Source organism: Hipposideros armiger, unplaced genomic scaffold (genome assembly GCF_001890085.2).
Source record: "Hipposideros armiger isolate ML-2016 unplaced genomic scaffold, ASM189008v1 scaffold_1335, whole genome shotgun sequence".
In the NCBI taxonomy this organism is placed as follows: domain Eukaryota; kingdom Metazoa; phylum Chordata; class Mammalia; order Chiroptera; family Hipposideridae; genus Hipposideros; species Hipposideros armiger.
Window position 1 is genome coordinate 248,055 of NW_017732685.1, and position 25,681 is coordinate 273,735.

Consider the following 25,681-nt stretch of genomic DNA (forward strand, 5'->3'; position numbering starts at 1 on the left):
AGTGTCACTGGCCCTCATATGTGGGATCCGAACCGGGGCCCTCTGGCATCCCAAGCGAGTTCTTAACCATCGCGCCACTCGGCCGGCCCGGCACTGTGAGAATTTGAATACAGAAAATCGGAAACCAAAGTTCATGCTCTTAACCTCCAAGGGATCCTGCCTCCCAGTGGACTATATGTTCTATGAGGCAAGACACTATCTTGTTTACAGCTGAATCCCTACATACAGCACTGTGTCTGGCACATAGTGGATGTTCAATAAATATTGTTGAATGAATGAATGAATTGTAAACTCAGCCTTGCTGCTCTGTGGTCTGCAGAAAGGAGCAGCAGGAGGGATACGGGCTTGGAAGCCAGGCAAACCAAGGTTAGACTAGACATCTGTTCTTACTAGTGGTATGCCTCGATTTCCTCATCCATATAATGGGGATAATATACAGGCTATGCAGGATTTATGTGAGATTTAAGTCACAATGTATATAAACCAGCCAGTTCATGTATCAACATATAGCAAACTGAATAAAGGGCATCTATATATTATATGGGCATGTGCACATAATACATATTTATTATGTAGGTGGTCTCGGGTTTTTTAGTGGTATAGAACCATTTCTTCTTGTTGAGCACTTCGATTGGTCTCTGGTTATTGTCTTAAACTCAAACCCTGTCCCTGGAGTCCAGCAGTCCGCCATACATAGCCCCGACCCGACCCTCAAAGCCTTGCACCAAGATCCACGTATCGTTTTCTTGTGCTCCTAAGTGCCTGAGTTATGGTCCAGGCCCTCGACGGCCTTGCTCAGCAGAGTCTCCTCCACTGGATGGTAGGGCTCCGCCCCCGACACCAAGCCCCGCCCCCTTAATGTCCCCGCCCAGCTCCCAAACCTCACTGGTTCCTATCCTTACTTAGTGGCCTGGCCACGACTCCCTTATGATCCCACTCGCAAATGAGTCCCACATTACACGTTCTTAGGCTCCTGGGCTCCGCCCCAGCGTCCCGCTAGCTTGCCTTCGGCCACGCCTCCTAGATAGCCCCGCCCCTCGAGGCTCCACCCCCAGCTGCCAGGGGTAGGGTGGCGGCTGTCCCAGCCGGGCCCCCTCTGCCCTCTGCCCTGGGTGTTGGGTCGAAGCCGGCCAGACACTGCCGGGCAGGGCGAACGCGGCGGCCCGGGGGCTCGGAGGCGAAGATGGCGTCAGGCAGGCGCGCCCCGCGCACCGGGCTGCTGGAACTGCGCACCGGGGCGAACTCGGGGGCCGGCGGCGAGCGGTGGCAGAGGGTGCTGCTCAGTCTGGGGGAGGACGCGCTGACCGTGAGCCCCGCCGACGGCGATCCCGGCCCAGAGCCCCGCGCCCCGCGGGAGCCGGAGCCCGCGCAGCTCAACGGCTCCGCGGAATCAGGCACCGCGCCCCCGCAGCTGCCCGAGGCACTGCTGCTCCAGCGGCGCCGAGTGACAGTGCGCAAGGCCGACGCCGGCGGGCTGGGCATCAGTATCAAAGGTGAGCGAGGAGGCAATGAGGGCATGGGGTCTTGGGGTCTTGGGGTCTTGGGGTCTGTGGGCCGCCGAGCGAGCAGGGGTCGAGGACATAGAGTTGGAGGACTTCTGTCTGGGGGAAAGGGGATTTAAGGGGACAGAGGGAACCGAGGGCAACCCGAGCACCAAGGTCGGAGATGGTTTCGCGAGTCGGAGGTCTCAGTCGAAAGGCACAGGTGTGGAAGGATTTGGGGGGCGCACCAAGGACACGTAGGTAGGAAGTTCTGTGTGGAGGCACAGGGACCTGAGAAGGGGTTGCATGGGCATCAAGGACAAGAGGGGCCCGAGGAGAGCAAAGGATGGAGAAGGGATTGAGGCCTGGGCAAGGAGGGGGAAGTCCCTGAGACAACCAAGGTAGGGGGTAGGGCCTGGAGTCCAAAGCGCAGGGAGGGGTTGGAGATGAGGCATCCGCTGGGCTCACATACAGGGATCCAGAAAGGATCTAGAAACCTGAGGACCCAGGAAGGCTGTGTACTTAGGTGGAGAGCCACGTTTGAGTTGACTGACCACCTTGCACAGGATTGAGAGGGGTGGACATAGAGTCGTTACTCCTTTCTGAGAACTCTCAGCCCCCAATACTGACAGCTTTTTTTTTAGGGTGCAGCCAGACTGCTTGAATCCAGGATCAACTGTGTGAATGTAGACAACTCATTTCCCATCTCTGGACCTCAGTTTCCTCAACTATATAGTGAGGCTAATGATAATATTGTTGATTTATCATTATCAATGATAAAGAATTGTGATGTTTTTATGAGAACAGGAGTCTAAAATACTTACCCTGCCAGCACATAGTAAATGCTTGGTTAATTATTGCTGTTAGATGAGAGGGAAAATGGAGGTCAGGAGAGACTCCCAAAGCAACTAACCATATTGTTTAAAATCTTTGCCCCTCTCCCCGCCAACAGTTGTTGGGTTCACCATTCCTACCCATTTACTTTTCTCAGGGTCTCAGGCCCCAGCTGAGTGCTATCTGTCTTGGGAAAGGGTGTCAACCCTTGTATCTTCCTGGATGTGCATTGTTCCCTCTTCCTGGTACTGGTTCTGTGTTCCTGGTACCTCTAGACCCTTTGAGTTGGGTGAAGGGGTAGGGATGGTGATGACTTGGCTACCACTGTGTGCCATGTGCTATGCTCAGTACTCTAGGCTCACGATTCACTTTATCCTGGCAACAAGTGGTAAAAGATAGGGAACATAATCCTTGTTTTACAGCTGAACATACTGAGACTCAGAAAAGAAATGATTTTCCAGGGATCATACAGTCAGTGAATGGCAGAGCTGGGATTTGAACCTCAATTATCAGGCCACTAGAGAGTGCCTAGGAAGTCGGTTCTTCCCTGTAGAAGGGCAGCTCTCCATGCAGCCAACCAAAGGGATCTAAAAGAGGGAAATGGGTAAGCCATGGCGTGGGCACCAATCTTGCCCCCATACATACAACTCCAACATAGAATAAGGCAACAGATCAATCTGGAAATTGTACACTCAATGTGTCAAAGCAGGAAGAAACTTAGAGTTCATATAGAGTTCCATTTTGCAGATGGACAAACTGAGACTTGGAGAGGAACGGAGACTTTCCAATATCATATAAAGTTATACCCTAGCTCTATACTTCCAGGTGGGAGTGAAGGTACTTTTAGGAGGCATCATGGGAAGTACCAGCTCCATTCAATTCTTCACGTATGGAGACCATGTTCCTGTTACCACGATGACCTCCCCTCTATGGTCCAGCCCACCCCCAGGCACCTAGGAATGATCAAAGTTTCATATCAAACTGAAGTCCCCAGTTTCAGGTAGAACAGGGCAGATATAAATAGAAATCCCTTCCTTTCCTAGCCCTTAAGCTCTGCAGTGCAGTAAGCAAATTGTTGGTCCTGTGTGGGGGTCACAAGAGGCTTCCAGTCCTACCTCTGCCACCAATTTGTTGTGTGACCTTGGAATAATGACCTCTCCTACCTGGGCTGGTAGCTCCTAATGTTTAATATTTTGGGGATGGCCCAGTAGTGTGATATCGGAGGGTCCAACTTGCAGTCTGCCATTGGGTGAAGAGTATTGGTTCTGAAGCCAGGAAACCTAGGTTCACATACATACTGGCTTTGCCACTTAATAGCTGGATGACCTTGGGCAAGGGGCTTCTAACCACACTTCAGTTTTCCTGATAGGAAACTGAGCCTTCCTGTGTGATTGGGGTGTTGTGAAGATGGAATGAGACACCACTGACAACATTTAGCGCAGTGCTTGGCACTTGGTACCTGGAACTAATGTGAATTGTTATTACTATTTCTTACTTTAAAAGGTTATTCAAGAATTTAGCAATAAAGCAATTCAGTGAAATGTGTTAGCTTTTTATGCATCAGAGATGAAATTCAGATAGCCTGTGAAGAAATCTCTAGACTTTAAGGCTTGGTTTCCAGCCTGGATCCTGGATTGTTAAATTTTCTGATTGCTAATGAGATCCCTTGGAGCCATATCAGTAGCTGACTTTTGTTGTAATGCCAGATTAGGGAGGTATCCCCACCGTAGGACAATTACTTAAAATCCAGAATATTTAAGAAAAAGCTAGTGAAGCACCTTGTGAATTACTCAAACACTGGTAAACGCCCAAAGCATTGAACCAAAAGATCCAGTGACCAAACTATAACATTATGAATTTAGAAAATGACTTATTAGCATTATTGGTGTCCCAAACTTCTAAGACTGCTGAGATTCTCTTTACCTTCCCATTCCCCCTTTCTCAGCACTGGGCTGGGCACCGAGGGAGGCCTTCAAAAAAAACTTTGCCTTGATGTGACTCCCAAGTATTGGAGTATCTGCCTCAGTTTCTTCCTATTTCTGTGCCTTTGCAGGGGGCCGGGAGAACAAGATGCCTATTCTCATTTCCAAGATCTTCAAGGGCCTGGCAGCTGACCAGACGGAGGCCCTCTTTGTGGGGGATGCCATCCTGTCCGTGAACGGGGAAGACCTTTCCAGTGCTACCCACGATGAGGCGGTGCAGGTTCTAAAGAAGACAGGCAAAGAGGTGGTGCTGGAGGGTAAGCACTGGGGACCCCTGGGGCGTTCCGTTTTTCCCTACCTCCCCTAAGCCTCAAGTAGTGGGGGCTGGGAGGTGGGCAGGGTTTGAAAACAGAAACAGAACTTGGGGACCTGCCTTGAGACAGCATGGGATGGTAGCGGGTAGAGCCGGCACAGAGCCAGACGGACCTGGTTTTCATTTTCTCTCCCACGCCCTAGCTCTGTGGCCATGGACAAGTCACTTCATTTCCCTGAGCTGTAGTTTCCTCATCTGTAACGTTTGCCACGCTGGGTTGTGTGAATGGGATAAAAGACCCATGGCAGGATCTGCCACCCAATGAGTGACTCAGGGGAAGAGAGAGGAAGGTGCAGGGGTAGGAACGGGGAAGGGGGTGGCTACGAATCTTTCCTGAGGAACCAGGAGAGCTCTAAATTTTTGTTTTTTTCTAGCACCCATGTGCTCTAAATCCTTAGACTCATCTTCCTTTGGGAGAGGGCTTCACCTTTAGTAGACTATCAAATCCTTCCAGCAAGGACACGAGAGGAGATGTTTTCTTTCGGTGTGGGAGCTTTGGTGGTTCCCCTCCATTATCTCCTCACTGTGTGGTCTTGGATGAGACCTTTGCCTTCTCTGGGCCTCAGTTTTCCCATTGGTTGTTAATAGGTCTCTTGCTGTGGTTGTCCCATATCTGCTTTTTGCCATCTCTCTCAGGAGGTTTCTGCTTTGCTCAGCCCTTCCCTCAAACTCCACTCTGTCAGTTCCGGAAGTTGTGGGGGCCTGAGGAATGTGTCTGGCTCATGGCCCAGAACAGGCACAGGGAGGTGGCGGGGGCTGATGGAGAATGCCATGGCCTGCGAAGCTGCTGAGCTGAGCCCCAGGCCCAGATCCTGACAGGTTGCCTTTGTTTCCCCGAGAGAGTTCTCTAAGAGGCCACAGAATCAAACAGGCTCTGGGTCTCTGGGCGATCTTTGTCATTCTGGGGGTCCCAACCTCAGTTCTCTCTCAGTTTTGTTTTATTTTTACATTTTAGGTGTATCTATTTAAATGCTACTGGTGCACTTTTTATATGTACAGTGTATATTTTAAAAAACGCTGACGCTGCAGTATTGGTCCCTAAAAGCTTCAGTACATCAATCATACTTTAACAGCAAAGTTAAATAAGAAGATCACACATAAATGATATGGATAGAAGAGACTTTTCCTCCCAGATGCCTCATTACTTTGATATTTATAGCCAGTAATGCAGTTTGAAATAGTTGAAATTCATCAAAATGTCATATTTTGGTTGACTTCAAGAGCTCTTTCAGTTTCTGTTGTTTGAAAGTTTAGTCAATAGATGGCAAAATTTCTACTGTAGACACGTTTTTAATCCACACTGAGATCCTCCTCAGCCCCTCGTTTTTAGGTTGAGAATGTCTCTGTCTGGGTTCTCAGCGTGGATCATTGTGAGAAGGTGGCATCTCTGAGTGTTAGATGCTTGAAGCATCTCCAGGCTTAGGAGCAGATACCCAAGCCCTTCCATCTAACTCATTCACTCCATTCCTTCCTCATTAAGCCAAGAAACATTTGCAGGCACCTACTGTATACCTGGTGTGCAGAGCACTGAGTCAGAAGCTAAACCAGACCCAGGCCCTCTCCTGGAGGAGCTCACCATCTGGTGGGGGAGATAAAACATAAACACTGTCTCCTCCACACAGACTACTTAAAAATCAGTGTCTAAAACCCTGCCTGCTCTGTGGTGAATCTCTGGCCTTGGCTAGGACCCTTGCCTTCTTGGCTCCTCTGTTTCCATGTAGGTTGGGATTAGACTAGATCAGAGATGACCAATAGCCTTCGTTTTGAGTGTCAGCTTCTCTGGTGGCTACTGGGAGTTCCATATTTGGAAGGATTGGGAGGTCTTATCTGAACTCAGCTGGAATGGATTAGAGGTCTACCACAGATACAGCAGGGAAGGGAAGAAACGTGTACCATCCCAGGACTGAGGGTCTCCAGCGCTTCTGTTTTCTGAGACTTTTCATAGGGCAAGATCTTTCCTTAGCAAACCCTGCCCCAGGTCTCCAGGTGGAGCCTGGCCTATTTCTTGCCCAGGATGGGATTTGGCACATAGTAGGCACTCTATAAATGTTAGTAGTTCCCCTTGTCTCCTATCGCATTTATGTAGACTTGGTATTATTTCCTCTTTAAATGTTTGGTAGCATTCTCCAGGGAAGCCACCTTTATAGAAAGGTTTTTAACTGGGATTTTAATGTCTTTAATAGAGCAATTTAGATGATTACGTTTTTTTCTTGAATGAGCTTTGGTAGTTTATGTCTTTCAAGGAATTTGTCCATTTCATCCAAGGTGTCAAATTTATTGGCATCAAGTCATTTATTATCTTCCTGTGTTATTCCTCCCTTTTGGATGAGAGCCCTCTTTGGCTTTCTCTTTCTCTCCCCTCACTTTATACCACTCAACTTAGTGGTTTCAAGGGTGCTCTCGTCTCAGGGGAGACAGATAAGCAAACCTACCAGATCACCAATGTGTCACAGGTGTTGAGATAGGTTCTGTCCAGGGATTGGAGGAGGCAGCAGTCACTTCTCTCTGGTTGGTCAGGAAAGACTTCCTGGAGGAGGGGATGCTGGCACCTTATGAACAATAAGCAGAGGTGGGTATGAGGTGGGGGAAGGGCATTCCAGGCAGGGGAGCTGTGTGAGCAAAGCCATAGAAGGGTGAAGTGACTTGACTTACCTGGGGAATTGCCTGGGAAATAATCCAGCTTTATCTGAGCCTAGGGTCTGAGGAAGGGAGTGGAGAAAGAGGAAGGAGACTAACCAGACAGTCAGATCCTGCAGAGCCTTGAATGCCAAGCTAAAGGAACTGAACTTTCTCTGGAGGGAAAGGAAGACCCATTAAAAGGTTTTCAGCAGGGGCTAACATGGTCAACTCTGGGCTTTAGCAGCATCAGCCTGGTTTGGAGGGAGGCACAAATAGTTGCAGAATGGCAGCAAAGAGGCTGGAGCCATGAATGGGAGGGAGAGGCTGGTGTTGTGAGCTAAGCAGGCTTGGATAAGAGGCAGAGCCGAGAGCTTGTGGCCTTCTTATTAATTTTCCTCAGCTTTTTCTTAGTTGAAGTCTTTTGAGCTGCTCCCCTGGCCCAGCAGGCTTGTGGAAGGGGGTAATTTCACCGAAGGCAGCAAAGGGGTGGGGGTAGGGGGGTGGGCCCTGGGATCAAAAATGTTTGAATCGCAGGAGTGATGTGAGAAGTTTGGAGGATGTGAGGAAGCTAGGATACTGGGTTGTGGCTGGTCCTTGAGATTTGGGAGTTTGTGGAGAAGGTAAGCATGGGACAGTAGCTCCAGTCTGGGGCCAGTGCTCTTGGGAGCTGTATGGGCCTGGGTTCCCCTCTAGAACCCAATCACTGGTCACATTATTCAGAACTTCCTTGCTTGATTCCTCCTCTAAGGTCACCTCTCAGGGGCCATAGAAGGGTGGTCTGTCCTGTGGATGAGAACTTGGCAGGGTAGCTGGACACCTTTCCTGAGGCCTGGGCCTTGATGGGTACAGAGCTCCCTGAGAACATCCAAACTCTGGGTGCCAGCCAGATCCCTACTTCTCTGACCTAAATCAAGGGCTCAGCTGGGGCTCAGCAACCCCAGCCTGCCTTCTGAACCTTTTCCTCTGCAAGGTCAGGGGTTTGCACTAATGTCTTGAGCCTGTTGTCAGCCACAGGGATGTGTTTGTGACCAGAGTCTGGGTTCAAGCTGGCAGCCAACACGCCTCTGTCTGCTGCTCAGAGAAGCCCATTGTGTGTGCGGACCTGAAGCCAGGGTCAGCTTGGGCCCTTGGAGACCAGGCCTGGGGGAAAAGAGTGGACAGCCAAATGCTTTCCCTCCCTCTACCCTCAGTGTGCCTGGCAAGACAGGGGCAACAGTGAGCCTGTGGTGCATTAAAAAAAAAAAAATACTAAAGGTCAGTAAAGATGAATAAAGTCAGTTTTGGTATTTTGTACAAAGGGAAAGTACATCCCACATGAAGATCAGTCTTTTAAAAAATGCAGGAACAGAGTAACATGTATGTAAAAGGCACACAGTAATAGGAATTGCTATAATCCCTGTTTTGCAGACAAAGTCACCAAGGTTTGTCGAGCATAAATAACTTTCTTCAAGTCATACAGCCAATAAACTGGCTGACTCAGAATTCAAACTGAGGCCTGTTTGGTTGCAGAGGCCGTTATTGCCTCAGCCTTGCATAATACCCACCTCCCATGGTTATTTACAAGATTAAAAAACAATGCATGTAACGTGCGGAGGCCAGTGACCATAGTAAGTAGGTACTCATTTATTTTATTTGCTGTTTATAAAAATGAGACATGCATTTGAAGTACATAGCACAATGTCTTCCACATGGTACACATTCAATGAAAGTCAGCCTTTATGATCATCACATGAGCATCAGCAGCATTATTGTTTTCTCCAGCAAACTCGGAGGTCTTTGAGGGCAGGAATCATGTGTAGTTTGTCTCAGAGCTCCAGGCCTGGCACCAAGCCCAGCACATATTAGATCTAGGTGAAATGGGAAATGATTACAAGGGCACATCTCTGACCCTTTCTACTTTATCTTTAACCACATCAATTGCAGTTGACTTTCCTAAATGTTTAAGATGGGGCTCAAAGCTCAAGTTGGACTTGACTGACTTCTGAGAATTTCCATTATGAGTCCTCAGAACCCCAAGGCCAGGCCCCTGACAACGTCTCTCCTGGGAGATGGATGCTGCCAGGTGTCCTGCCTGAAATTTGGCTTAGTGCATCACCACTGTCAAAAGTAGGATATTATTAACAGATGCAGCTTATTTGAGGCCACCCTACTGGCTTAGCTGGGTGATGCCGTGCTCCTGAGGTGCCTGTGGGACTCTTGTTGTGGGAACAGAGTCATGAATAGAGCCCCCAATCAGTCCTCCCACGGCCGCAAAGACCTGTTGTTCTAATCATTGTTTTCAAGGGGACATTTATTTGGCTACACACACACACACACACACACACACACACACACACACACACACGGCCCAAAGCCGTGTGACTCTCCACAGAAAAAACTTGGCTTAATTCAGCCTTGGCCTGCTCCCTGGATCTTGATTAAAATGCCTGTGGGGCTCTGGAGGCAGGTTCTGGCCTCCATTAGCTGTGTGAGCCTGGCTGATGATGGTGGTGGAAGAAATACTAATGATAATGATGATAATGATAATAATAGTGATGGTAGTGTCTGCTGTTCCTGGGGGTACCTACAGTGTACTAGGCACTGTGCTAAGTGCCTTTCATGTTATCTCATGAATCCTCAAAACTACCCCTGTGAATTAGGTACAACATTCATCCCACCGTGCAGATGAGAATACTGAAACTCAGAGAGGTGAAGCTACTTGCCCAAGGTCACACAGTAGCAGAGATGGAATTTGAGCTCAGATCTGCCAGATGCAAAAAACTGTGTTCTTATTTATTTATAGGGCACTGCAAGTCAAGTCACCCCTGTGAGACTCCGTTTATCCAATTTATTCAACTGTTAAATAAGGACATGGTTCCATTTCATTGAATTGGTGTGATTAGATGAAGATGTATTTGTGAGACTTGAGCTTAGTGCTTAGTATATAGTAGGTGCTCAGTAAGTACTTCTTTCTCCCATTACCAAGGTCCTAGAACCCTTTGCTTCCTGAGTTGATGAGGGCCTCATCTCCGAATCCTGGCTTAGATGATTTGGAATGTGGTGGTATATTTTTATTTTTAAAAAATAACATAGATTTAAAAAAATATATAAAAAGTAATATATGCCTATAAAAAAGCTCCAGGAGAGTGTAATACAATTATCTTTTTATAGAGATAACTATTGTTGATTTTTTCACATATTTCCAGAAAGTTTCCACATTTGTTTTTTATCATTGAACATGTTGAGGACATAGTTCCAACTCAGTAAGTATAGTTCCATCTCATTCTTTTTAATGATTACATATATCCCATTATTGGGATTCATACATTCATTTAACAAATGTTTACTGAGCCCCAGCTCTGTACCAGGACTCAATGTAGGTACCAGGGATGATAGCCACAAACAAGACTGAATGGTCTGCCAGTCAGGGAGCTTACCTCTTGTATTTAGGAGGCCCTAATCATGGCATTCAAGTTGTTCCTAGCATCATGTACTATAGACAATGGTGCTGGGATCCCTCTGTGCACCTGTGAGCATTTATCTGAAGTGGGGTTCCTGCATTGTTAGGTATTGTTAGGTCAAAGGGTTCATGTTTAGGATCTTGATAGATGGCGTCTCCTATGCTGCACAAGGGTGTGTGTGGTGAGGTGAGATTTTTTGCCCAGAGTGTGGCAACCCAGGCTCTGTTGGTCAGCCCTGCCACAGGGCCTGCCAGGGGCTGGGAACTATTTATAGTCCAGCCTTGCTGGACTAGCAGGACCTTAAAGGTCAACCCTTCCAGAGCCTGTTGGAATCCCACATCCACTCCATACCATCCTGGGTGGGTGGGTGGGCAACTTGGACTTGAATCTTTATAATACTTTACTCAGAGAGCTGGTATATCAGTGCCTATCATATAGGCAAGGAAACAGCTCAGAGAGACCTTGGGACTTGCCAAGGTCAAATAGCAAGTGACAGGGCCTGGATTAAAATTTGTCTGTCACCACATTCTGTGCCCATCCCCTTATACTGTCACCAGTATGTTAAGAACAGCAGCAGAGAAATAACCACACTACTATTTTTTGAAGACCGTTCTATACTCAGCAGGGCAAAGTGCCTCACAGGTATTGAATGTCAATACGCTGGGAGGTAGATATATTTTATTCCCATTATAAAGATGAGGAAATAGAGGCTCACAGAAGTCAAGTCACTTGTCCAAGTTCACAGAACAAGGAAGTTAAACCCAAGCCCGCCTCACTCCAGAGCCCAAGCCCCAGAGCTGACAAGCCCCAGACATGTCAATATTCATTCATTTAACAAATTTCTTATTTACTGATTACCTGGTACATGTCAGGTACTATTCTAGATGTCAGGGATACCATAGTAAACAAGAAAACAGGTCTCTGCCCTCACGGAACTGACATTTTGGTTGGAGGAAAAAGGCCATAGACTAGTAAACAAATGGATAGATCATGTCATTTCAGGCGGGGGCTAGTAAGTGATCCCCCACTGAACAGACAAGGAACAGCTTGAGCTGAGAGGACAGGCTTCAGCCAAGATTCAAAGCCAAGACACTCAGTCATAAACATTTATTGAGCACTGGGATAAGTACTGGGGATGCTGTGTGGAGCCAAAACAGATGTATCCCCTTCTTCCTGCAACACATAAGTTCCCTCCCAGTTGCACTGGACCAGGCAAATGGCACCTGCCTTGTCTGTTCCTTGAGTTTTTAGCGGACTCTATTCCGGGCTCCTTGGGGCCAGGGCTAGGTCCTGGCTTCCCTCCTTGGCAGAGCTGTGAATTGGGGCCTCTGTAAGAGACGGTGTTTGTATCTGTCTGAGCTTCCCTGAGGAGGAAGGGCCTATGTGCCACTGGTTTACCAGGCTCCTGGGCCAGGGTCTTGGCTGGGGAGAGTATGGATACCAAGTTAGTCTATCCTTGGAGTCTCAAGAATGCTTGCCACCAGGCCCGGTTCTTGCCCTCAGCTCTTCAGGCCACTGCCTTCAGGCAACCCTGCCCTGCCTGGTAGGGTGACTCAGGCCGAAATCAGAGCAAGGGAGGAGGCCTCAGCGCTGGGCTATTTATGGCCACACTCTGGGGCCCCCAGGACCCCACCCCCACTCTGGTACAGGCCAATTGGTTTGTGAAATCCAAGCTCTGTTTCGGGCACCAGCTGGTGCGCTGTCCATTTATAGCATGTTGTTGTGGGAAAGGAGGAGGAGGAGGAACCAGTTCTGGGACAGCCCAGGGGAGCAGGGGCTCCAGCAGTTTTTCTGGCTTCAAAGTTGACAAATGTTCGTTTGCTGAGCGTGTAGCGTAGGAGATCCCTGCTGCATTCTGAAGACACAGAGATGAGTCAGATGAGGTCCCCACCCCATAGTGCTCCCAGCCTGGTGGTAGTGGTGGTGGTGTGTGTGGGGGGGCACAGATCTCCACCCAGACACAGGGGCATGGGCTCTAGGGGACTGCAGAAGTGAGGTTTTGGTGGATACAGTGTGGTCCTCTGGGAAGGCTTCCTAGAGGGGTGATGCCTGAGCTTAGCCGGGACCTGTGGGCTGTGGCACCTTCTCCCTTCTGCTGAATGACCCTGTCCTGCCCTGGCATTCATTTTTCCAGTCAGAACACTGCCTCTGGGTTCAAATCAAGCCCAGTGTCTGTCCTCTGGGAGCTCCCATTTTGGTGGGAGAAATAGCCCTAATACACAAAATCACAATGGAGTACTAAGAAGTGTGGGTAGGGATGGCTGACAGGTAAGAAACTCATATTTCTTGAGTCCCTAACCTGTGCCATCATCTCGTTTAATTCTACCATCTCTCCGAGGGAGACATTGTTATTCCTCTTTTATCGACTAGCAGATTGAGGCCCAGACTGATGAGTTACCTTGTCCATGGTCACATAGCTAGACAGTGCTGGAGCTGGAATTCAAATCCAAGAGAGCCTGTCTCCAAACTATGTACTAAGGGCATTCTGTGTAGAGGGAACTGCATTTTCAAACATGTAGAAGTTTGGAAGCTCATACAGCTTCTGAGAGCTCTGAGAAGGTCAGAATGATTGGACTAGAGGGTGAGATTAGGTGAGATTAGGGATGTGGCAGGAGGTGAAGCCAGAGACGTAGGCAGGGCCTGGGTCCTGGAGAGCCTTGAGGTTGGATGAAGTGTGCAGGGGAGCCAGAGCTGGGTTTTGAGCAGGGGAGGGATGTGCCTAGTTATATTATATTAGGGAGATCATTTGCACCCCTGGGTGGGAGTGGGGGTTATATTAGTCAGGATGCTTTTGTCTGCAAGTCACAGGAACCTAATACAAAGGGATTTAAATATTGAAGAAAATGTGTTTTCTTCCAGAGTACCTAAAGGCAGCATGGCTCCAGGATATATTAATTGAAGGCCTCACCATCTTCAGTTTGCAGACTCCAACCCTGTGGTCAAAAATGGCTATCATTGCTTTAGGACCAACTCTCCTCCCAACAACTTCTAAAGGCTAAAGGAGAGGAAGGAAGGGAGTGTACTTTCCCTCATATTTCACTGGCCAGAATTGTATCACCTGCCCCTTTCTAAATAATCACAAGCAAGAGGGATGGAATGATCATGATTAGCTTTGACCAATCACGGTTCTCCCCTGGGTTGCAGGGAAGCCCGGCTTATAGGGCCCAGGGCTCTGTTAGCAGGAGAAAAGGGCGGGAAGTGGGGATGGTTTGAGCGTCAGATAGGCTGCGATGTTTCCCACCTCCATCGTACCTTGAGACATAATTTAACAGTGCTGGGGTAAGTCATTGCTGTCATGATGAGGATGAGTCATTTTTAGTCCTTGTCCCCAAAACTTTAGACATAGGCTTATTTCTCTCAAAATCCTGCTCTCGTTTTCAACATAACTTCTCTTCTACCCCCAATAGGGCTTCTAACGCCCTCTCACATTCACCCCTGTTTGCCTTGGATCCTATCTGAGCCTCCGAGGGCAGTTGCGACAGAAATAGCTCCTTATCTGATTCTTCCAGGGAGCTGGGCTAAGAACTGCCTCCTCACACCATCCTGGCCTGTCTGCGCACAGGCAGAGCCTACTGGTTGGGCCTCGACTGCAAATGTCAGATGGTTAGCAAGTCAGATGGCCATGGGGGCAGGGGTGGCTGAGGGGAGAGGAAGGGAGGCTGCCCGAGGGCTAACAGGCATAGGCACCCTTCCGTAGGGCAGCAGGTGGGACAACCTGGCTGGAGGAAGAGAGACTAGTGCTTGGGCAAGTCTTTTAACTACCTTGATAATACATACTGTTTTTCCTAGGAGCTCATTTTAGCGGTGAGGGGACTGCTGCTCATCAGAATTGGGAATAGTCCAGATGCCAGGGCACATGTGGCAGACACTGTTGGTTGCTTGCCTAGCAACCATTTCCCCTTCTTCCTGGTTAACAGAAGCCTGATTTTACTGGGTGGAAATTTGCTCAGCCCCAGAGGCTGAACTGTGATTGGTCTAAGTCATGACTATTCTCTCTTACTAACGATTGTGCTAGAAGTAGGCATGCAGCCCAGTTGGGCCAATGAGATATAAGACCTCATGGAAATAGTTACCTCTTTGATAAGAGGGTTTTAGGAGACAGCCCTTTTTCTGCCTGTCTCCTCCCTTCCTGCTTTGGGTTTTGTCATGTAAGGAATGACTGGCTTGAGCTGTGGCAGCCATCTTGCAGTCATGAGGGGAAGGCAGAGAGAATGGCAGAGAGGCTTACCCTGAATCCAGCGTCATTGATCCACTGAACCAATCCTGAAATTGCCTTCCTCTAGACTTCTTGTTATGTGAAATCATCAATATCTTTATTGCTTAAGGCACTTTTATCATATATTCTATTATGTGCTGCCAGACTCATCTAATTAATATAGCAAGAATGACCAAAATGTTTTATTACCAATCAACCTTAATTGAATAACAGTGGCTGCCATAGAACACTATGATTGATTAATGCTGTCTTCCATGAGCAAGGGATAAAGAAGTGGTAGCGCAAATGTCATATGTTTACCATCTCAGTCCTACCTAGGGCCAGTTCAATACCTGGCACATAGCAGGTGCTCAAGAAAACTGAGTTGTCTCTTAATCTCTATTCCTGCCGGGCTCTTCTCAGATCAACCCTGTCATCATGTTGCCTTTTACTTTTAGCTGCCATGTTAGTGCGATTTTCCTTCTCTAGAAAGGCAAACAATCAAGACTGTTTTGGTTGAAAATATCATAACTCCTTTTAGGATGGCAGCCTTACTTTCTAAAGGATGAGTATCAGAAGCTGGAACATTAGCAGGGCTTTCCCTCTGTCTCTCAACTTACATCTCCACCAGTTTTCTCTGTCTACAGACCAGCTTTCTCCTCTTCTTTGTCTCCACAGCAGAAGGTAGTTGGCCCCCATAGGAAGTTTGTTCAAGGCACTAGTCTAGTATGTCTCCCGTTCTCAAGTTGGGTAGCCTAGTGTGGGTCAGTTGTTCACCCCTGGTCCAGCTAGCATAGCCAGGAAAGCAGGATCATGTATCAGAACGCAACTTTATGGGTCAGTTGGGTAGAGAAGTTGGGTAGGCTTCTATCTAGAACTGTACTGTCCAATACGGTCACCGTTAGCTCCATGTTACTATTTGAATTTAATTTCAAATTAATTAAAATGAAATAAAAAGCCCACTCCCCTGTGTCTGTGTGGAGTTCTGTGTTCCCCACTAGACTGGGAACACCATGAGGGCAGGGACCTCATCTGACTCATAAGATAAAAATTGCAGTTCCTCATTTGTACTAGCCACATTTCAAATGTTCAGTAGCCACGTGTGACTAGTGGCTACTGTACTGGATGGTGTATATATAGAATATTTACGTAATCACAGAAAGCTTTGTTGGACAGTGCTATTTTAGAAGGTATCCACTATACTTGGTGATGATTGGTCAGAGCTAAAAGGACCCCTAGGCAGTTATATTGGTTAGGGTACAAGCTATGCTACTGTAACAAGAGACCCATAACATACTGTGGCTTAAATATAATAGATGCTCCTTGTTTTCTTAGGTAACAGTTCAAGTCTGACATGGCATCTCTAAAGTGTCAGCATCCGTTTATTTCTCTTTTGTTGGTCAGGCTTCCTTAGAGTGTCCTCATGGTCAAGATGGTGCCCCACCAGTCTGTGTTCCAGTCAGCTCAACCTGTCAGGGGGAAAGAAGGGGAAGGAAGGCAATGCCCTTTTCTTTAATAGATAGAACTTGGTAGTTGCAAGCATCCCTTCTGCTGTCATTCTATTGGCCAGCCTTGGTCACATGGGCTGAGGGAGCATGGAAAATGAAGTCTTAAGTTGGGAGGCTACCGCCATATTGGAGGACAATTAGCAGCCTCTACCACAGGCTTATCTTATTCAATCCCTTCTTTTCACAGATGAGAAGACTGAAGAGGTAGAGATAGACAGTGAGATAGTGGCAGAGCAGTTACATCTCTTGCCTCCTGTTTTGGTGCTCTTTTACTGCCTTACTGCAGCTGTTGTCCATTCTCTTTAACCCGACAGTTCTACTTACTTGGTTAGAACTTAGTCACATGGTCACACCTAGCTGCAAAGGAGCCTGGGTAATGTAGTCTTTTTTTCTAGGTGGTCATGTGTCAATAAACCAGGGGAAAAATGAGAGAATGGATGTTGGAACGCATCCAGTATTTTTTACCACACTGCCCTGTTAGAGACTTTAGCCTAGAGGAGGATAGTGATATTGGATATAAATTAAACTCCTAATGAATTAGTGATGTGCGTTACATGGGAGCCCATGTCACAGTGTTAACTGCTGACCTGTCCCCTGACCAGTCAAGTACATGAAGGAGGTCTCACCATATTTCAAGAACTCTGCCGGAGGGACCTCCGTTGGCTGGGACTCGCCTCCTGCCTCACCCCTTCAGCGGCAGCCTTCCTCCCCTGGCCCCCCACCCCGGGACCTCAACGGTACCAAACACGTGTCCTTGAAGATGGCATATGTGTCAAGAAGGTGTACCCCCAATGACCCGGAGCCCAGGTAAGCCTGGGGTGGGGGTCACCTCAGACAGGCATGCCCTGGTATAAGGTGGTGGGGGCAAAGGAAAGACACCCCTGTATTGAAAGTGATAAGCACAATGTCTGAACACATTAGGTGCTTAAGAAATGTTTCTGAGTGGATGCAAGAGTGAAGTTATGGAGATGATGGTGTGCTTTGCTTCCCTCTTCTTCCTCTGGGTAGTTCACGTCTGAGGAGGAACTCGGTCTGTGGAGGAGCCCTCGATTCCAGTTCTGATTCCCTTTTCCTCATTGACCTTCAGATTCCCTATTGTGAAATGAGGTTCTCAGACTTAGTGATCCCCTCAAGTCTCTTCCAACTCTGCTGAGGTTCTGAGGTGTCTGGTAACATTTTTGTAAGGGCCATGGAAGGTTACCATCCTCCACATCGGAATAGCCCTTAGCAGTTCATGGATGATAAGATTGATACCAGCCAACATTATTGAGTGTCTACCCTGCACAATTTCATTTAACTCTCACAGTGACCCTATGAGCAAAGTCCTATTATTTCACTCCCATTTTATAGATGAGGACAGAGAGAGGAAGTAACCTGCCCAAGATCACACAACCAGGAAGGGATGGAACTTGCCTCATTCCAGGTAGCCCTCTCTGCTTTAGAAGCTGTAGGTGCCTGAGTGATGGTGGTGGTTGAATGGAGTACATGGTGATCAAATGGGGTATGCAGTTTTGGGGGTGGTGCATATATGGCATGGGCATAAAAAGCTGTGCTATGTGTCCTAGTTACAGCCGAGGTTCAATGCCAGGCAAATAGCCAACGTTGGCTTGGAGGGCCAATTAATGTTCGGCATCCAAATGGCCAGTTTCTACTTGATGCCCCAGCTGCAGCCTGCCCTCGTGAGGCAAGAAGTGGTAATTCACGTCACTAACGTGTTCCATCAAAGGGGCCTTTTGTGTTGGGTGAAGGTGAGGTGGTATTAGTCCTTCCTGAGATTCATAGAACCTTAGGTTAATCGTGGTTCCCGGCCTGATCCCGGACATCACCTGAAGCATGTGTGTACATGTATTTCTATGTATGTGCATGTGTAGATGGCATGTAAATGCAAGTATTTGCGTGTATATGTGAGCATTTGCAAGGGTATGGGTGTAGATTGGTGCATATGTGTTTGCGTGTGTTGATGTTAATATTTATATGTGTGTAAGCATGTATGTACGTGTGCTTGACCATGTGCATCCATCTGTAACTACATGTACAAGAGTATAACTGGGGTTCCATAGCAGCACAATACCCCAGTCAAAGGAACTCAATCTGGTAACCAAAATATAATGAAAAATACTTCATTTTCACCTTTACTAGGGGTTACATTGGGCTGTAAGTATCAGAAACCCCATAAGCAATGACTTAAATAAATGAGGGGTTTATTTTGTCACATGTTTAAAAAGAAGTCCATATATCAGCTGTTTATTTTGGCTGTTCTTGCTGCTCAAAAATGCCCTTAAGGAATCAGGCTTCCAGCTTTTTTCTCTGCCATTTGTATTGTGGATTTTCTTCTTCTTGGAGGCAGGATGGTGGCTGCACCATCTAAGCATGTGTCCATATTCCTGACAGCATGAAGGGAAAGGAATTTTTCTCCTGGTATTTTGTTTTATTGCTGCATAACAAACCATCCTAAAATTTAGCATCTTAGAAGATAATAGTTTATCATTTCTCTCAATTCTGTAATCTGGGCTTGTTCAGCTGGCCAGTCCTTCTGCTCTGTGTGGCATCTGCTGGGGCTGGAAGTCCAAGATGGCTGCTTCACCCACATGTCTACTCCTCAGCTAGGATGGTTGGAACAGCTAGGGGCTGGCTAAATATTCCTCTTTCTCTGTGGCTTTTCCAGTTTGTTTTTCTTCTCAGGGTAGTTGGCCTCAGAGTAGTTGGATTTCCTGGAGGCTTAGGAATGCCAAAATGTCACTTCTGTCTCATTTTATCTGTCAAAACAAGTCACAAGGTCAAGGAGAGGAGAAATAAACTTCATCTCTTCATGAGAGAAGTAGAGCGTGTACAGGTAGGGATGGATTTGTTAGAGACTATCTTTGGAGACTAACTACCACATCTAGGAAAGCTTTACCTTTCATTCAGCAAAGGACTTCTATCTATATCTCATTGGTCAGTACTGGGTCACACGGTCAGCCCTAGCTGCAAGGGAGTCTGGGAATTCAAGTATTTTGCTTTCTAGCTCTGCAGCAGAGGAAGGCAAAGTGAAGAGGCTTGGGGTGGATGTTGTGTTAGCTATCCTCCATTTCTGCCCCACTTCATCTGTTACAGAAAGGCCAAAGCGGAGTGAATCTTTAATGCCCCACAAAACATTTTAAAATTCTCTCCCCATCACTACTCCTCTGGGTACTTCCCTAAACCCTTTCCCCCACACTTTCCTGCATGGCTTTTCATCTCCCTCCCTTTTCCCTACTCCATTCCTCTAGCTCTTTTTATATAGACCAATTTGGCCTATTAAGCCTCTTCAGTTTCTGTATGTCCCCCCCCCCCTAATTAGTGTATTACTTTGGCTCTGCATCACAAAGGAGAACCTGGGAGCTGGCTCAGTGAGACAGTTTTTCTCCTTAGAAACCATGAGAAAAGGGCAAGATTATGAATCTTCATACAGTGATAATTTTGGTCCTTATCACATGTGTTTGAGTGTGTGTATATTTGTGTATATATGCCTATGTGTGTGTATGTCATAGTCTCTTGTTCCTAGACCCTTGTGAGGCTCCAACAACTGTGGCTAGAGCCCTAGCAGCAATTGTCGCCCCTGATTCTCTCATGGACACCCCCTGTGGTTTCTTCCGGTTTTGCGGTAGATGGGGTTTCTTGGGCCATATTTCAGAGTTGGGCAGCTGCAACACAGTGGACAGGCCCTCCCCTCCACCTTCCTTGTGCCTGCAGGTATCTGGAGATCTGTTCATCAGATGGCCAAGAAACCCTCTTCCTGAGGGCCAAGGATGAGGCTAGCGCAAGGTCGTGGGCAGCTGCCATCCAAGCCCAGATCCACACTCTGATGCCCTGGGTCAAGGACGAGCTGCAGGCCCTGCTGGCAGCCACCAGCACAGCCGGGAGCCAGGACATCAAGCAGATCGGCTGGCTAACTGAGCAGGTGCCTGCGGGGCCTGGGACCTATTCTTCCCTCTCTTCCCCTCCCCTGCAGCTTTCCGTTGCCCCTCACTGCCCCCCTCACCCTGGCCCTCTGATCTCTCCCCTCCTCACCCTTCCTCACTGTTGACTTGCCCCCTGCAGCTGCCCAGTGGGGGCACAGCACCCACATTGGCCCTGCTGACCGAAAAGGAGCTGCTCCTCTACTCCTGCCTCCCCCAGACCCGTGAGGCCCTGAGCCGGCCAGCCCGGACCGCCCCACTCATCACCACCAGGTATCCATGGGCAGGCAGGAGTGTGTCTCACCCAGAGCTTGCGGAGGGGCGGGTGGTGCTCCAGATGGGCCTCATAAACCTGGAACTCCAGCCCAATTTTGCCCTGAGTTATTCCCCAGGTGAACTGAAGCAAGTCTCTACCCTGTCTGGGCCTTGGTTTCCTCATCTGTAAAATGGGGCTTGGAACAGAAGGATATGAGGTCCCACCAATCACTCATTTATTGACGCCTACTCTGCCCAATCTTGTGCTGCATGGTTTGGGGGACAGGGAGCTGATCCCAATAGTCTCTGCCCTCAGAGAGCACCCAGTCTGGTGGGGGAGACTGACCTGGGAGCAACCTTTACAATGCAGAGTTGCAGGAACTACTTCACCTGGCCTGGTGGGGAAAGGTTTCAAGCAGAACATGACATTCGAGCTAGACTGACAGATGAGTAGAAGTTTGCTTTTGAAGAAAGGGTAGAATAGCATCTTACACAGAGAAAACAACACAGTCAAAGGTACAGAGGCATGAAGGGCTACAGTGTGTTCATGGAGCTATGAGTGTGCAATAACCAATATGTAGAATCTATGCAGGAAATGGAGAGATATGAGTCAGGGAGTGGGCAGGGCCTGATTTTGCAGAGCCTCTGTTGCCTGGTTAAGGACAATTATGTTTATCTTAAGAGTTGTGGCAGAGTTAAAGAGTTTTAGCCTGAGAGTGAGGTGACCCGGGTTGTGTCTTAAAAGAACCCCAGTGGTTGCCAAGTGGGAAATGCTCCTGCGGAGCAGGATGGGAGCTGAGAGGCTGTTGCAGTCAGGCAGGAGAGATGGTGGAGGTGGGTGGAGGCAGCAGATGGAGAAGAAAGGTCTCATTTGCATCGAAAAACACATGGGTGGTAAAATTACCCAGCTTAGTACTTGCCAGATGGGGAGGGTGCAGGAGGTGTCCAGATGAATGAATGAAGGGAAGGCTTGGAGCTTGTGTCTCGGCAGGCAGTGGGACTGGGGTGGGAGTGCAAAAGGAAGCGGTCAGAGCAAGATGCTAAGTTGAGCCCAAAGTGTGTGGGGGATGGGTAGGGATCTTGGATAGGAAGCTTGGGGACTTGTGGGTCTGTAGCTCAGGGCTAGAAAGTGGGGGATTGGGTATCACTAGCAGCTCCAAGGGGAAACTGAGGCTATGAGAGAGAGGGTATGGAGTGAGAAGCAAAGAGGGCTAAGGGCCAGAACTCTGAGGTCTGTTGCCCAGAGAGGGCAGTGAGCCGCCCAACATTACAAAGCAAGTGGGAGTTAAGCTGCAGGGCCTGGGCCCTGGTCATCCATGTCTCCTCACCCTGGGCTGGGCTCTGGCCCATGTGTCAGGAGCCTGCTGCCTACCAGGGATAAGCAGGTCATGGATTGCTGACCTAATCAAGTAACTCATTAATTCAGGCCACAAATGTTTACTGAGCACCTACTATATGCCAGGCATTGTTTTAGTTGTTGGGAATATGTATAGTGGTGAACAAGTTGGGTAAAAATTTGTACCCTAGACGATGTTCTAGTGAAAAAGACAATCAAAACAGATAAAAAATAAGTATAATTTCTGGTACCATGATGTTTTAAAGTAAGGCTAGTGAGTGGCAGGGGTACTGTTTTAGATGGGAAGGCCAGGGAAGGCTTCTTAGAGGAGATGACATTTGAGCAAAGATCTGAAATAGGTGAGGGAGTGAGCAATGCAGATAGTCAGGGAAGAGTGTATTCGGCAAAGGGAACAGCATGTGCAAAGGTGCTGAGGCAGGAGTGTGCGTGGTGTGTTTGAAGACACGGGTACAGCTGAAGCTGCGAGAGCAAGGAGGTAGCAGGTGAGGATCTCCTGTAAGTCAATCAATTTCGGGTCGGCTTTAGCTCAAGCGGTTACTTCGTCATTCCTGTAAGTCAATCAGTGCTGCTCTGGAAGTCCCTTCCCCCAATTAGGTGGTACAGATGTCAGAGGGTCCCTTCCCAGGTTACTTTCACCTTGGCCAAGAACTCTTTCTCTGCTGCCTGAGGCCTCATGCTTATCCCTCTGCTCCCCACCCACACTCTCAGACTGGTGCACTCAGGCCCCTCCAAGGGCTCGGTGCCCTACGATGCAGAGCTCTCCTTTGCCCTGCGCACGGGCACGCGCCATGGCGTGGACACTCACCTGTTCAGCGTGGAGTCACCACAGGAGCTGGCTGCCTGGACCCGCCAGCTGGTGGATGGCTGTCACCGGGCTGCTGAGGGTGTACAGGAGGTGTCTACAGGTGAATTGGTTGGTCTGGGGGTGCCTCTCTGGTAATGAGCCTCTTATCCCCAGAGACATTCAAGCTTCCTTCTTTAGGGTGCTTCAGGAGGGGCATAGAAAGTGGGATTTGGGGTCTCCGAGGGCCCTCTGTTTTGGACGTGCAGGTGTCCTGGTAGGTAGTGAGACTCTTTTCCCTGGGGTTTTTCTTGCTCTGGTCTTGTGATTCTGCTGAGGAGGAGATGTGAGAGATAGCACTTGGAGTCGGGTTGCCAGAAAAAAATACAGGACACCCACTTAAATTTGAATTTCAGATAAACAACAAATAATTTTTAGTGTAAGTATGTCCAAATTATCGTTTATCTGAAATTCACATTTACCTGGGCAATTCTACAGGTCTCTGAGGTCTCCAGGGACCATGCTCGGTGGATCTGAGGATGCCTTTATAGGGAGTAGGTCTCCTGTCCATGCAGAGTTTAAGCTCCCCCTTTCCTTTGGATGCTTCTGGAAGTGGGACTACAAGTGGGGTGTGATTTTCCTGTGGGCCCATCTTTCTTATTTTAGTGTGGGGTGACTCTGTGCGGGGTAGGTGTACAGATGGCATGACAGACAGTGAGCCAGCCTCCCATCCCAGCAGTATTCTAGCCCCACTTTTGGAGCTGACAGTGGGGGTTGGAGGTTGGGCTTATGGTCTTCGAGGTGCCAGCTGTGCCCATGCCCATGTGCCCTCCCCATGCCCATGCGCCCTGCCCACAGCCTGCACGTGGAATGGCCGTCCCTGCAACCTCTCTGTGCACATTGACAAGGGCTTCACACTGTGGGCAGCTGAGCCAGGTGCGGCCCGAGCTGTGCTGCTCCGACAGCCATTCGAGAAGCTACAGATGTCCTCGGATGATGGTGCCAGCCTCCTCTTCCTGGACTTCGGGGGAGCTGAAGGAGAGATTGTGAGTGGAGGGGGAGGGGGCTATGCTGTCCTGGAGGCCAGGCTAGATGGGGCTCCTGATCCTTCTCTCTATCTACCCTGCAGCAGCTGGACCTGCATTCGTGCCCCAAAACCATGGTCTTCATCATCCACTCCTTCCTCTCGGCCAAAGTTACCCGCCTGGGGCTCTTGGCCTAGAAGTTGCCAGATGCATTAGCCCTGAGGAGGGGGTGTCTACCACATGGCCTGACCTGGCCCTCCGCTGACTGCCTGCTCACCACTGGGCTGAGAGAAGGGAGAGGAAAGGAACAACAGTGCAGAGACTCAGCACCTGCCGGGAGGCTGGGATAGTCTTGGGGACTGGGACCCAGACTCAGGACACAGTGGATCCTGCCTGTAATGGGGTAGCTCCCTGCTGCCCCCACGTCTCCCCACCAGTGCCTTTTGCAGAGAGATATTTTGTATACACAGAAGCCATTCCAAGCTTGGGACCTGCCCCTGTGGGGATCCTGACCCCAGCCAACAACTGCCAGGCCTCCTAGAGGCCCCTCAGCCACCCCCAGAGGCCCTGAAGCTGGAGTTCCCTGAGGCAAGAGAAAGGAGCCTTTCCGTTCATTTCTCTCTCAGCTACCACCTGGGGACATCTGGTTTTTCTCTTCATCCTCTCTCTTTCCTCCTTACTCTTGGATAAATAAACAGCCTGTGAGCACATAGGCAGCCTAGTGCAATGTCTGTGGTTTGTGCTTTCGCCGTTGGGTCCTGTGGTGGCCCCTGAAGTCCCAAGATGGACCAGACCCAGGGCTTGGGCCCCTTTCCTGGGAAAAAAAGCAGACCTTTAACCATAGGGCCAACGAGAGAGTATATTGGTTATCTATTATTGCAAAACAAATTACCCCCAAGTTTAGCAGCTTAAAACAACAAACATTTATTATCTTTCAAGTTCTGTGGATTAGGAATTTGAGAGGGACTAAGCTGAGTTGTTCCTGTCTCAGGGTCTTTCGTGAGGTTACAGTCAAGCTGTTGGCTGGGGTTGTACTCATCTGAAGGCTTGACTGGGGTGAGAGGACTTGTTTCCAATATTACTCACTCATGGCTGTTGGCAGGAAGCCCCAGATCCTCACCACAGGGGCCTAACCATAAGGCTGCTTGAGTGTGCTCATGACAAGGCAGCTGGCTTCCCCTGAGGAAGAGAGAGCCAAGAGGAACCCACAATGCCTCTTATGACCCAGCCTTGGATGTCACATACAGTCATTTCTGCTTTATTCGGTTCTTTTGAAGTGAGTCAGCAAGCCCAGCCCACATCCAAGGGGAGGGGAATTAGGCTCCACCTCTTGAAAAAAGGAATGTCAGGGGATTTGTGGACCTATTTTAAAACCTCAGGCCCATTTCCTGCAGAAGGGAGGATACTCAGAGCTGCTTTGTGGAACGTTCTTTGGAAGCTGTCCTGTGCTGGCTGGATATGAGTTTGCCATATTTATAACTCCGTACTTGCTTGCGTTGTCCTGAAAATCAGTGACAGCAGTAATGATAGCTTACATTTAAAGAATGCTTGCTGTTCGTCAGACACTGTGCATAGATTTCCTCATTGGATGCTCACCACACAGCTTTGTGGTAGGCACAATGATTTCCATTTCACAAGGAAACTGGGACTCAGAGGGGGAGAGTGACTTGCCCAAAGTCACAGCTATGAAATGACTGAGCTTGAATTTTCCAACTGGGTCTTTCTGACTTCAGAGCCCTTGTTCACCTTAGAGAGTTTCTGGCCCTGAACTATCCATTAGAAATATTATGTGAGCCACATATACGAATTTTCTAGTAGCCACATGAAAAAAAGTAAAAAAAAAAAATTCGATGAAAATATTTTAATAATATATTTTATTTAACCCAATAGATCTGAAATATTATCACTTAAACACATAATATAATAAAAATTTATTAATGAAATGTTTTACATTCTTTTTCTAGTATTAAGTCT

General features: G+C 48.4%; 1 protein-coding gene across 2 annotated transcripts; it reads left to right on the top strand.

The window, feature by feature from the left end:
* The first annotated feature begins 927 nt into the window (after positions 1-927).
* On the top strand, positions 928-24,431 carry SNTA1 (syntrophin alpha 1). Of its 2 annotated transcripts, none has more exons than XM_019633515.1 (8): positions 928-1,493; positions 4,369-4,554; positions 16,975-17,179; positions 20,084-20,291; positions 20,432-20,562; positions 22,610-22,806; positions 23,541-23,728; positions 23,812-24,431. In XM_019633515.1, the coding sequence occupies exons 1-8, from the start codon at positions 1,184-1,186 to the stop codon at positions 23,902-23,904; spliced, it is 1,518 nt and encodes a 505-aa protein (XP_019489060.1). In that variant the 5' UTR covers positions 928-1,183; the 3' UTR covers positions 23,905-24,431. The 2 variants fall into 2 exon arrangements, with proteins under 2 accessions (XP_019489060.1, XP_019489061.1); XM_019633516.1 differs by lacking the exon at positions 23,812-24,431 and adding an exon at positions 22,884-22,959 and having other exon boundaries at positions 932-1,493; positions 23,541-23,679.
* Positions 24,432-25,681: the final 1,250 nt, after the last annotated feature.

Bases quoted from the DNA above. Each gene is read 5' to 3' on its own strand.
- SNTA1 (XM_019633515.1), top strand. From the start codon at position 1,184: ATGGCGTCAGGCAGGCGCGCCCCGCGCACCGGGCTGCTGGAACTGCGC. The intron at 20,563-22,609 runs GTATCCATGGGC...CCACACTCTCAG, and splicing joins GCCCCACTCATCACCACCAG to ACTGGTGCACTCAGGCCCCT. The intron at 23,729-23,811 runs GTGAGTGGAGGG...TCTACCCTGCAG, and splicing joins GGGGAGCTGAAGGAGAGATT to CAGCTGGACCTGCATTCGTG.